General features: G+C 41.3%; 1 protein-coding gene across 1 annotated transcript in view; it reads left to right on the forward strand.

Moving 5' to 3' along the window:
* SORCS3 (sortilin related VPS10 domain containing receptor 3) overlaps positions 1-14,052 on the forward strand; it is a 275,609-nt gene that overhangs the window by 178,648 nt on the left and 82,909 nt on the right. The window contains exon 6 of the mRNA XM_069863574.1: positions 10,941-11,005. Coding sequence (XP_069719675.1) covers positions 10,941-11,005 — 65 coding nt within the window. The remainder of the gene's footprint in view (positions 1-10,940; positions 11,006-14,052) is intronic.

Genomic DNA, 14,052 nt, shown 5'->3' on the forward strand with positions numbered 1-14,052 from the left:
TTAATTAATATATTGAATAATGCATCTCCCTCAGGCATATGGGGATCGCCCATACTGTCATAACTTGGCAAAGCTAATCAAAAGCTAGGCTGCCAGGCTGATGGTAGTATGATATTTTATGTTCTCTGGCTAACAAGGACAGTTCTCCCACTTTTTTTTTTGTTTGTTATTTGGGGGGGTTTGGCTTAGGTTTTGGCCTTTTTTCTATACTGCACTAATCTCTTTTTCTGGCCAAATGTTCATTGTGGGAGAGAACCCCTCTTGCTTTTAGGTGACCCACAGACAGATCTTTGGGAGTTGTTTTAAAAATCACCCCTGTTCTGAGAAGCTGAGGAATGACCTTCTTGTATACTCTGAATTGCAGACATAATTTCCCAGCCATTTCATTCAATGGCAAAACACCTGCTGACATCAGGGAGCTGAGCAGCTTTTTTGGACCCAGCCTCCCCTCTGCCCTGGGCCTCTTCCCACATGGCCCACTTAGATTTCCAGAGATACACCTTTGTATGGATTCTTACAGCTCTTGTTTCTTTACAGCAGCTGGGGATGGAAGCATTCTTGCATTGAGAAAATTGCAGTCTAATGGAGAATTTATCCTCAGTAAGTCCATCAATACTATTAGAGATCAGTTTTCCTTGAAACTAGATTTTCAGTCATTCCTCAAAGCACTTCAGGTAGATTTTCTTGAGAAGAATCAGGAAGGATCCAGGTAAAATCCAATTAATTTCTCTGAACTGACTTCAGACCTTGAACCTTTGGAAGTTTGCCTGCCATTAAGTCGAACAAGCCCAGTTGTTTTCTTTAACAGAAGGAGCTGTGCAGAAAGAACCGTCTTATCATGGCAAAACAGACAAGATGTTTCTTCATTTATTTAAACGTGAGCCATTTGTGTTGCTCAATAACAGCCATTAAAGATAAAGAGGTCCCTCTTTATGCCTTTTGCCTGTTGGAAATTAACAAACTCTCTTAAAACGACAATTCATCAGCAGTTAGATGAGGCAGAATTCATTCTCGGCAAGACAAGAAATTGGAACTCCCATCCCTTCATTTCCTGGCATTCCCCTGAGCCTCCTGCGTAGAACGAGATGAGTTTTATTCTGCTATTGTTAAGCATTGTGAACACAAGGCTACATCAGAATATAAGAGTGGGAAGGAGGATCCTATTAGCTGCACTACAGGTTCTTTCAAATAATGTTGATTTGCTAACTTGTCTCTTGCTGGTCATATACAGAACAAGGACGAGAAGCTGGTGAGTGATGCTATTTCACTTCCATATTTGTAGTGAGCTAATTGGAATAGGAGATAGCAATGGTTATCATAGCTCTGTAATTATCTCACAGATAATTGTCCTCCTTTGGGCAGAAGGCAATGAAAATAGGATATAGAGACATTTAGTGAAATATCAGAAGTTCCACTGCTTAGTTTAAGAGAGAAACATACTGACCAGTGACTTTCCTCAGCAAGGACTGAGAAAATATAAATAATAATTGTAGACTTCAGAGCTGATTTCACTAGATAAAGAAAAACAAACTGAAAGTGCTGCCAGATTTTTGGCCAAGGAGTACAGAAAGATTCTTAGGTTCTGCTACCAATATTTTTGGTTTTCAAATTTTGATTGAAAATCTTTGAGGGAATGAGACATGTTCTATTACAATATCGACTTTAAGGGCAATCTGTAATGGTGACTCCCTAGAGCTGTTTCTGGATCTGCAGAAACTTTCCTTCTTTTTCTTTTTTTTTCTTTCTACAAATCATTAGATTTGAAATATACGTTGACATTTTGGAATTTGCCTAGAGGCTAGAAAACAGCAGAGTGTTGCTTTTCATTTGGCCTTGTACTTTTCTTTCCTTCCCTTCTAGTTCTATAACAACAGATTAAGAACCCAACAAAGAGAAGCTCTTGGTTTACCTACAGCTCTTCATGCATCTTTACTTCTTGATGTTTGGGTAGCACAAACTCCTGTTGCAGCATTCTTCTCTAAGCAATCTTATTTGAAAAGGGTAAAGCTTTGGGGATGGGAGTGCTTTGGGACTTTGCCATCATGAATAATTAGGAGTGTGTCTAGTGCTTGCTCAGCCCCTGGGCAGCCTCATCTTCTTATTGTTGGTTCATCCATCTAACTTGAAGCGAAGGAACCCACAAAAGCTCCGTGGTTTCTCTCTGCAACAGTCTTATTCTCCCAGTGCTGGAGAGACCTGCAAGAGGCTGTGGCCATTTGATTCATCTCTCCACTCTGTCTGTGAGGATGCTTCTGTTTTGAGTGTAAACTTGTCTTGTCATGAGACACAAGATGATACGAAGATCTTCTGTCACCATTGCTTTTACCCAACATAGCCACACAAGCTGGCTGTTTCCACAGACAGAACCTATTTTTGTATATCTACCTGCTGCCAGAATACTTTTTGTTTCCTGCTTGTCTTTTCCTCTTTTGGATGTTGGGACAAATGAGTGTCTTGCTCTCAGCGTGTAATTGAATGTGATTTTTTTGGGTGGGGGGCAAGGAGGCGTATCAGTGCACTCATGCTTGCCGGTCCAGAACAGAGTAGTTTATTTTCCTCTGTCTTTCTTCTCCTCCTTCTTCCTCTTCTTATTTCCTCTCCATCTCTTTCTTTCCTGGCTGATGTTTAAAAGTCACAGAAAGAAATTATCCATTTGTTCTCTTCAGGTTAGCATTTTAAATGCAAAGAAACAACTATCACAAAAGGTTTGTGATGGAAATCTTGTTCTTCACGTTGCCTTTCTCTGAAACGCAAAAACTGAAGTACAAATTTATTTCCAGAATGTTAGAAGATATCCCAGGGTGATTTTTCACAATATTTTGTAAAGAGAATGTGGAGACTCATCCTTCCTTAATTAATACAATGAACAATGCCCATAGGCATATAGGGCTCATCAGCATATCCTAAACATTGTGCCTATGCCAAGTTTCATACTGGCATCTCCTCCTTGGACAATACAAGTTTTATTTTTATTCATCTACTGCTGCATTCATTTATTAAATGATGTTCTCACTCTAAAGCATTCAAAGGCACTATATTCTGCCTAGGACTCTGTTAATAGCAGAATTACTTGAGCTTTAGTGTTTAAGGCACGTCATATTTGTAGTCAGATAATGTTCATATAAATGAGAGCAATTAAACACACAGTGATCTGAGAATCGTTATTTTGGTGTAAAGCATGGCTTGAACGGGTCACGTTTAAGATACTTTTGCTAGGAGGTAAACTCAGAGGAATGTTATGACTCTTGCAAACATTCCTTTCCAGGGAGGGAAATTAACTCTGGTGAAGTCCTTGGCTGCAGGACTAACAGGCTAAGCTAAAAGGCTTCTTTGAGCATCTATTTGCTTTTCTAAAATGGTCAGAAACAGGACTGATTCATGTTTCTGGAAAAAAAGAAAAAGCAATAATCTGCAGAAATTCCCCATCTTCATGACTTTCAAAGGAGGATAGACTAGTACTGGGCAAATAATAATTAACTGGGCTTCATAATACAGAAGGCAATAAACTAATTTTAAACTAAGTGCTGGGAAAGGGTTGAGAGTCACTCGATATGTCAGTGATCAGTCTTGGAAGAGAAACAGAAACTCTATGCTTGAGTTTCAGAGATCTGTGCAAGGCACAGCTGGCTAAAAATGTCATTTTTATTTATGTTTTCCAAACAGCTAAAAAACCCACACACCGAGCCACTCCCACCCACATCCTACAAACTGTTCTACTCTTGAATCTTCTACTGAGAAACAAAGTGTTTTGGTTAAATAGAATTAACTATTCCTCTGGAATGGATCTCCCTTCCATCCAACCCCCCATAATTTGGCCTAGATTTTGATCACCAAGATGACCTTGGTAAGCAATAATTTCTGCATTTACGTTTTCCACTACTTCTCCTATTTTTCTAGGTTTTTTTTCTTTTTCTATTCTAAAAAAAGAGGAGTGATGGGGAAGAAATGGACAAGAAAGAAGACAAAGCTAAAAATGTGTCATTTTTTAGTGTTCCCTCAAAAAATCTTTCATTCTTGTTTCCTCAAAGGACTTGAAATTTGGAATATTAAATAAAATTAAAAAAGAAAAAACAAAAAAGAAAAAAATTCTTGCAAAAAAGTCTCCCTTTCTTCAGAAGGTGGAACAGAATCAAACCCTTCTGTTGGAACGTTTTAAACTTGTCCACCATAAATTTTTCAGACCTCTAATCGCAGGTTAATCCCCTCTCTCCTCTCTAGAAAAGGTTTCCTCAAAGCATCAGTCTATGTTGGGTGCATGAGGGATGGAGAGCTGATGGTATATCACGCGCTGAAGGTTTGAGATGCCTTCAAGACAATAACATAACTTGATGAGTTGATGCTTCATTACTTTCGCCGTATACCAGTGCTGGTGCTGCTAGGACCTGGCAAAAAAAGAAAGGCTTCTTATTCCATTAAGATAAGCCCCCAGGACTACTTTTAAATAGTCTGTATCAGCTGTACCCTGATGAGTCAGGAGCAGCAGGCTGCATATAGTTTATGTAGTTTGTAAGTAAGCAGCAGGACTGTGACTGCACCTGAGAGCTCATCCACTGGGCGTGCTGGCTTGATGTAGCTGACAGGTCTGCTCTCTGCATGAGTCTCAGTCACTCTGAGAAGTTATTTCAGGCTGAGAAATTAAGATGCCACCTCCATCACATACCCTGCCTGTGCTGCTGGTCCTTTCAAACCTTGACAGTGCTATGAGTAAGGAGCGTCACCATTCTACCCACACACTTTTTTTGAGTTTATTTCACAAAAATATGGTTATCTTTATTGGAATTTATAGTATAGGTTGAAGAAGGAGTGCCAGGGGGCTTTAAATGACTAAGACCTCTTCACTGCATGAGAACTAGACACATAATTATTTGTACTTAGTTTTTGGTATTAGCATACAGGGAAAAGAGTAAGCATGAATCAACAGCAGCTGTCTTCTGTTGATAAATATCCTTTAAAGGTGTTCTCAGGTTCAGTGACATTTCTTTCCCATTGCTGTTAATTTCAGTGATATAGAGTCATATTCTTTTATGCACTGGGAAGAAGAAATGTTGGTGTGAGTAGCAGAACCTGTTATCTGACGTTGATTCTCTAGTGGCTGGTGACATAGCTGGGCCTAAATGTGAGCATTTCCTTCAAGAAAAGGATTGATTTAGTCCTCCCTCCTCTTCCTGGCCTGCAATATCCATGAAACTACTGTATGTAGCAACTCTGAAGTTCTGGGACCTGTAATCCTCTGAATTTGCAGGTAAATAGTTTAGACATTCAGCAGGTAGTGGGGATGAGATGCAGGTAGGCAAACACAGGTATCCTCATGTCAAAACATATGCAGAGGCTGTGAACACCTTAAATTTTGTTTTCTTTGGGATACCTAGCCAAACACTTCCTTAAAATCCATTGAGGCCTTTTTAAAAGGTTTTTAAAAGAAACTAGCTGAGAATAAACACTTGGCAATTTTTTTGCCTTATCTTGCAAGCTAAGTCACACAACAATTACTTCTGCTGATGTCCAGAATTGTAGCATCACGGAAATTAGCCCTGGGAAAGACGTACAAAGCTCCAAGGACCTGTCTAAGATACTTTCTTACAGTATCTTCCTGCCCAGCTTTTGTTCCAGGTTTCCTTTGAAATATGCTGTGCAAGGAAATTTTGTCCATAACTCTTTAGAGACCTCATCATATCCTACCCCATCCAGCAGCCTTCTCCCCCTGTTCAGCCACAGAGAATGGTACTGTATTTATGTGTTTAATAAAGACATTCCTTCCCCCAACAGTTCAACATTTGTATCTGTTCTTAACTAGGATAGTTTATGACATGTTGTCAAGCTGGGGTACATGCAGCTTGTGTGCACGCTATTAGGTACACGGAGTTAATGCCTGGTGGATCTAGTTTTTGACTTGACTGCAGTAAATTGCAGGTTAACACACAGAATCCCTCAGACCATCCGAAGGTAACCTCAGTTATCAATATACAGGCAAATATGATGCCGTATCAGATGGAGAAGGTAGCGTATTGGCTGATAGCCCATGTCGAAAAGGTACGTTTAATTTAGCACTGTGTGAAGAGATCCTCTTTGGTTAAGCAAGAATTGTATAGATCCTTTTCTGCTCCTGTCTGCCCATAAAGACATGGTCTTCTTGCTTGGATGACTTAGTCCTGTGCACTGCTTGCTGGGTACCACACAGGAGTGTTTATTCACTTCTGGGGCAGGATACAATTGAAATTGCAGCAGATTAATTGGCAACATCCACTAATTTGACTGTAGTTGCCTGCAGCAAGAGGATGTCTTTTTCCCCTTTTACATATCAAGGCACAATAAATGTGTCTTGCTTCTTCCCATTTCTAACCCTTATCTACTGCACAGCATCCTGCTAAGTAGTCTCCATCTGTTTCCTCCGTCTTTTACATGAGCAGTGACAATTGCCTTCAGTCTGACATCCCAACCTTCAATAATGAGTTTCCAAGTTGGCATCCTGGGAAAGTCTTAATCCGTTGTAAAAGTGTTGATTTTGTTTTCAAAGCCAGAGCTGGTGAATGCTGCCTTGACTGGGCAGAAACCAAGCACATCCTTCGAAAAAAAGCTCAGTCCTGCACGTTCGAGACCCAGTTTGAAAGGCTTATCTTTGTGACCTCATTTTTTTACCCTGTTGTAAATCCTTCACACAAATTTTTCTGATGTCCAGCGGTACCCACCTTCACCCCTTAAGATAATGAGTCTAGGAGATGGAGGAATAGAGCATCTCTTATTCTCTATTGATGGTTTAAGGAGCAAGGATCTACAGCAGGCAGTCTGAATTACTCAGTGTTCTTGATCTAAGATGCTAGAGCAGCTGAATCTCAGTGCTGTCTTTCATTGTTAAATGCCTGATGTCTGGAAAATGGGTAGAAAAAAAATTAAAAAATCGTTTACTCCATGGAAAGTCAGTGGAGTTGGGAGAAACAGTGAGCTGAAGTGTGCATTAAGCAGGTAACCCAGAGAGTCCATGTATTTCCTTCTTTCCTTCCTTCCTTTGCATTTGTTAGCTTTTTTAATTTTGAACTGTACAGTATCTTATATAGAAACATGTCATGAATAGCTACTTGCAGTGCAGAATACTGTTTCCCTTGCCTTTCTTGCTTGCTATCCCTCTTGGTCAGGAATGAAATATTAGCAGAGCAGCCTAGTAAATGTGCATCTATGCACAACACTCTTCCCTCAAGATAGAGATAAGGAACTTGCCAGGTCCTATCTACCCTTCAGCATTCAAGAACACACAATCCTCTTTGGAAAAGAAGGGAGGAAAGATCTTTTGAAAACCAAGAGCTACCAGGAGGACAAGAAAGGAAAATCAGCAGCAGAAGGTAGAGAAAAAGTAACCATTGCTTCCTTCCTAATGGGTTTCAGAGATAGCTTGAATTCTTAATTGGCCAATGATCCTGTGCCAGCTGCAATACTGGCTGCAGGCTCCACATTTCAAAAAGTGCCTTTGCAGCAGTCAAGGAACATGTCAGCAGGAAAAAAATGACCTTTCCTGTCGCTTCTGTCTGCATCCTCTCAGCATTTTCTCATCCTAGTAGTGGTAAATGAACAGAGATGGTGGAGGAGGTTGATGTAGCCCTCCCTGTGGCCATCTGGGGCAGCAGTACACCCGGTGCATTTCATGGACCTCAGTTTTGTTTTTTCTCTCAGGAGCTTGTGCACATACAGAGCTGAGCTGTGTGTGCAGCCTGAAATGTGACTATGTGGCACGAAAAATGTTCTCAAGCTCAGCTTATGCTTCTGGGTGTTTTTAAATGCTCTCGTCTTTGTAAACCTCTGAAATAGAGCTGTTTGTCACCCAGAGAGCCATGAAGCGCCTTCCCAGCCAGCCAGCCAGCCAGCCCATCCTGTGTGCTCCAGTTGATTGTAGAGAACATGCAAGGAAAAGGGTGAGTCCAGGTTATGCCAACATCTCTCATCGTACTTGCGTTACTCAAATAGTTTTGAGCAGCGCATCCTCCTGATGTTCTTCAGAGAGATTATGTGTGAGAAAATAAAAGACTGTGAAAGTAACTCTTCTTGTTTTGCTGCTGTTCTTATATTGCCAGGCCTGAGAGGTTGCTGTAGTGAGCTCTCAAGACCGAAGAAATTACTACATGGGATAGAAAAATAGGTTTACAATTGTTGTTTGCATTTTTGCCCCTTTGCTCCAGAACCTGCACTCACGTTTTGCTCTTTCTGCTGCCTGACTTTTTTGCATTCTTCATGTAAAACTTCTCTATACCAATCATGAGAGACCATTTATTGAAAATATCTGTATTCAGAAGTCAGAGCACTGCAAAGCAAAGCTGTGGTCTTTGCCACTGGGAAAAGATGTGAAGTGAAACATGAAGAAACAGCATTTACTGGGGATTGTTTTGCAATCAGGGTCTTTGATATATATGAGCAAGTAGGTTTGGGAGAAGGAAGGATGACCGATGCTTTGTTTTACAGCTTCATCTGCCTGCAGATAACAAGAGCTTGTCTTGCTTTAGGGTTACAGGAGGTTGTTTTGTGAGCTTTTCCACTTGAACTATGGCATTCGGTAAGCAGAGAAGTACTAGAGGGGTGCTTCATGCTGGTCCCTTTTTCATCATCATTGTCAAACCTAGTTAAATAAACAAGTAGATGGCACTGGGAAGGAATGTGAAGCTAAAATGACATGTTTCAGGAGACTCCTGTCATCCCCTGATGCTCACTTAATAGGCATCTTGAGTAGATCCACAGAGCTTGTGTATGCAAACGCACAATGATAATGAGTATTTTGGGTTTTGCTTGGAAATACTTAGCTTCTACTAATTACAGTTGCTTTTAAAATGAATAATGTTGTGGCAGACTGATGTTTCTTAGTACCTGGTCCAGGATTAGGTTTGCTCCATTGCAAGGTGGGAGGTAGAGTCCCCCCTCCATCCGGAAGGGAGGGACCCAGGAGGGATTGTGGAGAGCAGGTGGGGCAGCTTGGAATTGTGGTGTCAGGATACAGCAAACATCTCTGGGTAGAAGGGGTGGCTGGCTTCCAGAAAAGCTTGAAAACTGTCGGATGAGGGCTGGATTTAAGTAGGAAGCCTGTTGGAAACGATTGGGGGATAAGTCTCTCAGCTGCTCCTAGCCTGTATGTAAAAGTGATGAAATTATTACTCCCTTTGTTAATGTTGTGGTAGATATGTCGGTAAACACGTATCTCTACCCTGTTGGCATGTTCCAGGCAAGGGTTATGACTACTGAACAGCTGAAATTACAGCAATTAGGGCTACTTACAGGAGAAACACAGAAAAATTATGCTGTGGACTAGAAAGATGTATGCCATTCATATATATATATATATATATATATATATATATCGGGGAATAGTGTTGCTACATACCATTATGTTTTTCACCGACGTTTTAAGGAATTTGTGTTTGTCCTACTGTCACTTTTAACTGTGTCCAGATATTTGGAAAATTTGACCTGGATAATTGCACAGTCACAGGGATGCAGGCCCATTCTGGCATCCTTATCGATAACAAACAGCGCTTTCTTTCTTGTGGGATCGCCCTGAAACTGATGGTAGTGATTAAGGAGCAGGCTATTTCTCACTGGGAGTAGAATGATGAAAGCTCTGCCTGCGCAGCTTTGTTTTGTTGTGTTGGGTTTTTTTGGCCACAATTCACAGTGTGTTGTGAATGGACTTGCTATTGATGCTGTGCTCTGGTTAACAAGCAGTGCCAGTTGCAGTTACCTACGCAGTGGGTCATGATGTAGTTGTTTTGGCATTTGCAGCAGTGGCTGATCTTAGCTGAACTCCAGCACATACGTATGTTTGTCATTGCTTCAATTGCTATGGTTTTTTTGAGATCCACAAAAATATGTCAGAGCGTCTATAGTTTGTTTGTTCTTTTTGTTTTTCTTCTTCCCTTTTTTTTTTTTTCTGTTTTAGTTGTTGATGCCCCAAGGATGAAAGCAGCAAAAGATTGTGATAAAAGTGTTTCAGAACATTAGGGAATTGTGAATGTTGGCTGGCTCAGAGGGAATCTATTATTTACAATGTACTGTATCAAATTCCGCTTCCACCAAATTAGAAACTGATTTTTGTCATTGTCCCTTTTTAATCTAACCCCTGGTTAACTCAGGAGAAGCAGCTTCATAAATAACGTGGACATCTATGGATTTTTTTTGTCCCCTGCCAGCCATTGCTAAGACTAAATGTTCATTTCCCAGTGATTCTTATCAGCCAGGACACTAACAATAACATTTATGCTCTGGGCTTGACTTTCCCTCTGCCAGGAGGAAAACTATCACTGTAATGTGCTGTGCAAAATATTTTTAGGCAGTAAAATAACAATGCACATGAAAATTTGTCTTGAGATGTTTGGATTTTAACCAGTGAGGTTAAAGAAACTAATTATACCTTGTTTCATGGTTAGCAAGGAACATGGGATCATGGGATGAATAATGAATTCTTCCTTGCATTATTTTTTTTATTAGAAAATATATGTCACCAGACATATATGCATCATTGATTTTCTTTTAAAGATGGGAAACTGATGTAAACAATAGTAAGATTGTCCAGCAAACCGGGAGCAGATCAGGAAACTCAGTGTGTCATATCACTATTGAGCCAAGTAAAACCTTTTTTTAATTTACTGTCTATAAGCATGCAGCTTACAGACAGCTTGCTTTGCCATCACAAATGATCATTGTAGTCTTGTACAAAGATCATATTTCTTGTAGATAAGCAGATTCACTCACTAGCACCTGGGAAAGTATCCGTCTTAGAGGTTAGTATGTGACCCGTGGAGTGAGCTGTGCAGAAACCCAAGGGAGACAAGTTGGTAGAAGGTAATGATCTATATGCCAGGTGTCACATGGTAGGCTTGAACTGGTTTTGCTTTCCTTCACCCTCTCTCTGTCTGGTTGCAGCCTTTTACCTAACCAGCTCCCTTCTCTGTCTTCCTCTCCTCCTACAGGTCGGTGACCGGTTTGGATAAAGAACCTGACCTTGTGCACATGGAAGCCCGGACAGCTGATGGATGTGAGTGCCTGCAGCCAATGCTGAAAAAGTGGGCTTTGAGTCGAGAATGGAGTGGGAATAGAAACTCACTTTACTCATTTTGTCTCCCCATTTACATTTTAATTGATAGGAATTATGTGGGTCATAGGGTTTGATGTGAGGCATACTCTTATCCTTAGCCCCTGGGGGAAAACTTGGAGGCTTGTAGGGCTTGTGTCTGTGAAGAGGCAGGGGAGAAGCACAATATATTGGGCTAAGGAGCTGTCTATCCTGGTTATTATTTAGCTGTTTCAGTATCATGTATTTTACATGAATCCTATGATTCTATGACTCTAAGAATCACAAAAAGCTGGGCTACCAGCACTGTGCAGTACAGACCCTGAGTATTTCCAGAGGTGTTCAGAACAGCTAGTTTATACCTGGGAGTTTGAGAAATCACCTACAGTCAGACTTTTTCTCTGGCCTGAACATCCCTGTGCCCTAGGTACCCTTTGTCTCATATTGAAAGGATTTTTCAGTTTTGCTTATGATGTATGAATAGCAGCTTCGCACCAAAACTTTGCAAACCTTGAAAAGATGCCTGGATCTGAAGTAACAAATAGAAAAAAAAAATTCTTAACCCCATACTGAAAAGAATCTAGCCACATTTGTAGTAGAATGGATTCCTATATAATTCACCACCATCAAAGAAGACAGTAAGCATTAGAAGTAGGTTGATTTTTTTTACCACTCTCTCCAAAGTGTTTCGGGTATTTCTCACAGGAGCCACAGCATAGAATCATAGAATCACCAGGTTGGAAAAGACCCGTCGGATCATCGAGTCCAACCGTTCCCATCAATCACTAACCCATGTCTCTCAGCACCTCGTCCACCCGTCCCTTAAACCCCTCCAGGGAAGGTGACTCAACCCCCTCCCTGGGCAGCCTCTGCCACTGCCCAGTGACCCTTTCTGTGAAAATATTTTTCCTAATGTCCAGCCTGACCCTCCCCTGGTGGAGCTTGAGGCCATTCCCTCTCGTCCTGTCCCCTGTCCCTTGGGAGAAGAGCCCAGCTCCCTCCTCTCCACAACCTCCTTTCAGGTAGTTGGAGAGAGCAATGAGGTCTCCCCTCAGCCTCCTCTTCTCCAGGCTAAACACCCCCAGCTCTCTCAGCCGCTCCTCTTGTTCTCCAGCCCCTTCCCCAGCTTTGTTGCTCTTCTCTGGACTCGCTCCAGAGCCTCAACATCCTTCTTGTGGGAGGGGCCCAGAACTGAACCCAGGATTCAAGCATGATAGTGTGTCTGCTCCTGGGGTGGAGCCAGTTTTACTCCATCTCCATGCTACACAGTGATGGGACACGTATCCCTTTTGCACTACAGGGACAGTATGGAAAACAGCATGTGACTGAGTTTGTAGCGGATTTCTGGGAGGAAAAGGCCTCATTTCTGCTGGTTGCCAACTTTTCTCTGTTTTAGTCAAGTGTTGCGTAGGCCAGATGCTGTGTGAATAAGCTCCTGTCTATCAGGGTGGCTTCTCTGAGGCTGCGGATCTTCTAAAATCACTGATTGGCCTCCCACTGCTATTTAGCGATGGCAGCTGAATAAATAACCAGGAAATAAAAGCTCAAGGGTGACAGCTGTTCGTTGAATCTGTGGAAAGAGCAAAACAGGACAGCAGGTGGGTGGGCAAGGTAGGGAGGCTTCTTTAGTGCCTTTGCTCCTGCGTGTGCTGCTGCAGGGATGCTGGGAGAAATGGCCAAAAGCAAGTAAAAAACCACCAAAACCCAAAACCAAGCAAGCAAACAAACTTACTGCTGATGGAATTTATTTTCAAACTAAGTTTAAACATGCTTACCCAGCTATTTGAATATTGGATGTGTTAAGGATGTGGATGCTTTGTTTGAAAGATGTCTCCCCAGTTTGCAGACAACTCTCTTCCTTCAGGTCTTGTTTGCTCGGGCATTTTGCTGCTTGTTCTTGTTTTAATGTATAAATTCAGCATTTTGAAAGTGGCAGTTGATGATATTGAGGGTTTCACTGAAAATCAGGCTCAAACGAGGAATGTCAGCAAAGCAGCCTCTCCTACCCAAGCTCAGCACAGAAGAACCCTGTCACTCCAATTAGAATTTGTAAGGCTTAAACTGATTTAATTTGTATTACAAAATATCGACTGCCTCCAAGCTATAGCCTCACCTGGTATGAAATGGTGCAGCTCGGTGTGCTTAGGAATCAGAGGTTGAACTTTTCTCCTATTTGATTTCATAACCAAACTGGGCCTTCATGTTCTCAGTGAAGTGACTTGGACACTTACAGATCTTGGAAAAATGGGTCCCTGCAGTTATTTCCTCTTGACCAGAAAGTTTTTGATGAACATTTTCCTCGGTAGTGGGGAGAAGGAAAAGGTGATGTTTTTAATGCCTCTAGGTCAGCCTGGTAGCTCAGTCGTTTATCTGATGCATTAAAAGGCATAGATTGAGTATTCCCATTGCTCAGTTCAACCCAGGGACAAGAATCTCTGCCTTCAATATCCCTGGCCACATTAAAAGTACATGGTTCTTCAAGAAGGATTATTTTTCTTTCCTCTTCTGTTTACCTCCATGCTTTTTATTAAAAAAAAAAATTAAAAATTGCGTGTGAGAAATGGTGTTTAAGATTAAACTCCTGAACATGATGATTTTTATCTTTTTTTTTTTTTTCAGTAATGGGACTCGAGAACCTGTCTAATGCCCATTCAGACACTAGAGCATAAGATATGTTCTGTGGCTGGGAACAGGTGGTGGGGCATGCTAGAGTCTCATTCATCCATAAATGACTCATGATTATCAATAAGCTCATGGAGCTGGAGGCAGAAGTCCTGTTCACTGCTCTGTCTGTCCTCTAAAATGTGTTACCCTACGGGTTCTGTCTCTCTGGTCATTATGAATGGTAAGGTCTCTGAAAAAAAAAAAAAATATATCTTCCTTAGTGTCTAGTCTCCTTTAATATTTGCAAGATGCTGCTAATTCCAGTGCCTAACTGATCTCACGCTGTTCTTGTCTTTGGTAGCAGATGAAGTTTTTCGCATTTTTTGACATCTTGGCAGAGCTGCTGT

Source organism: Phaenicophaeus curvirostris, chromosome 9, assembly GCF_032191515.1.
Source record: "Phaenicophaeus curvirostris isolate KB17595 chromosome 9, BPBGC_Pcur_1.0, whole genome shotgun sequence".
Classification (NCBI taxonomy): domain Eukaryota; kingdom Metazoa; phylum Chordata; class Aves; order Cuculiformes; family Cuculidae; genus Phaenicophaeus; species Phaenicophaeus curvirostris.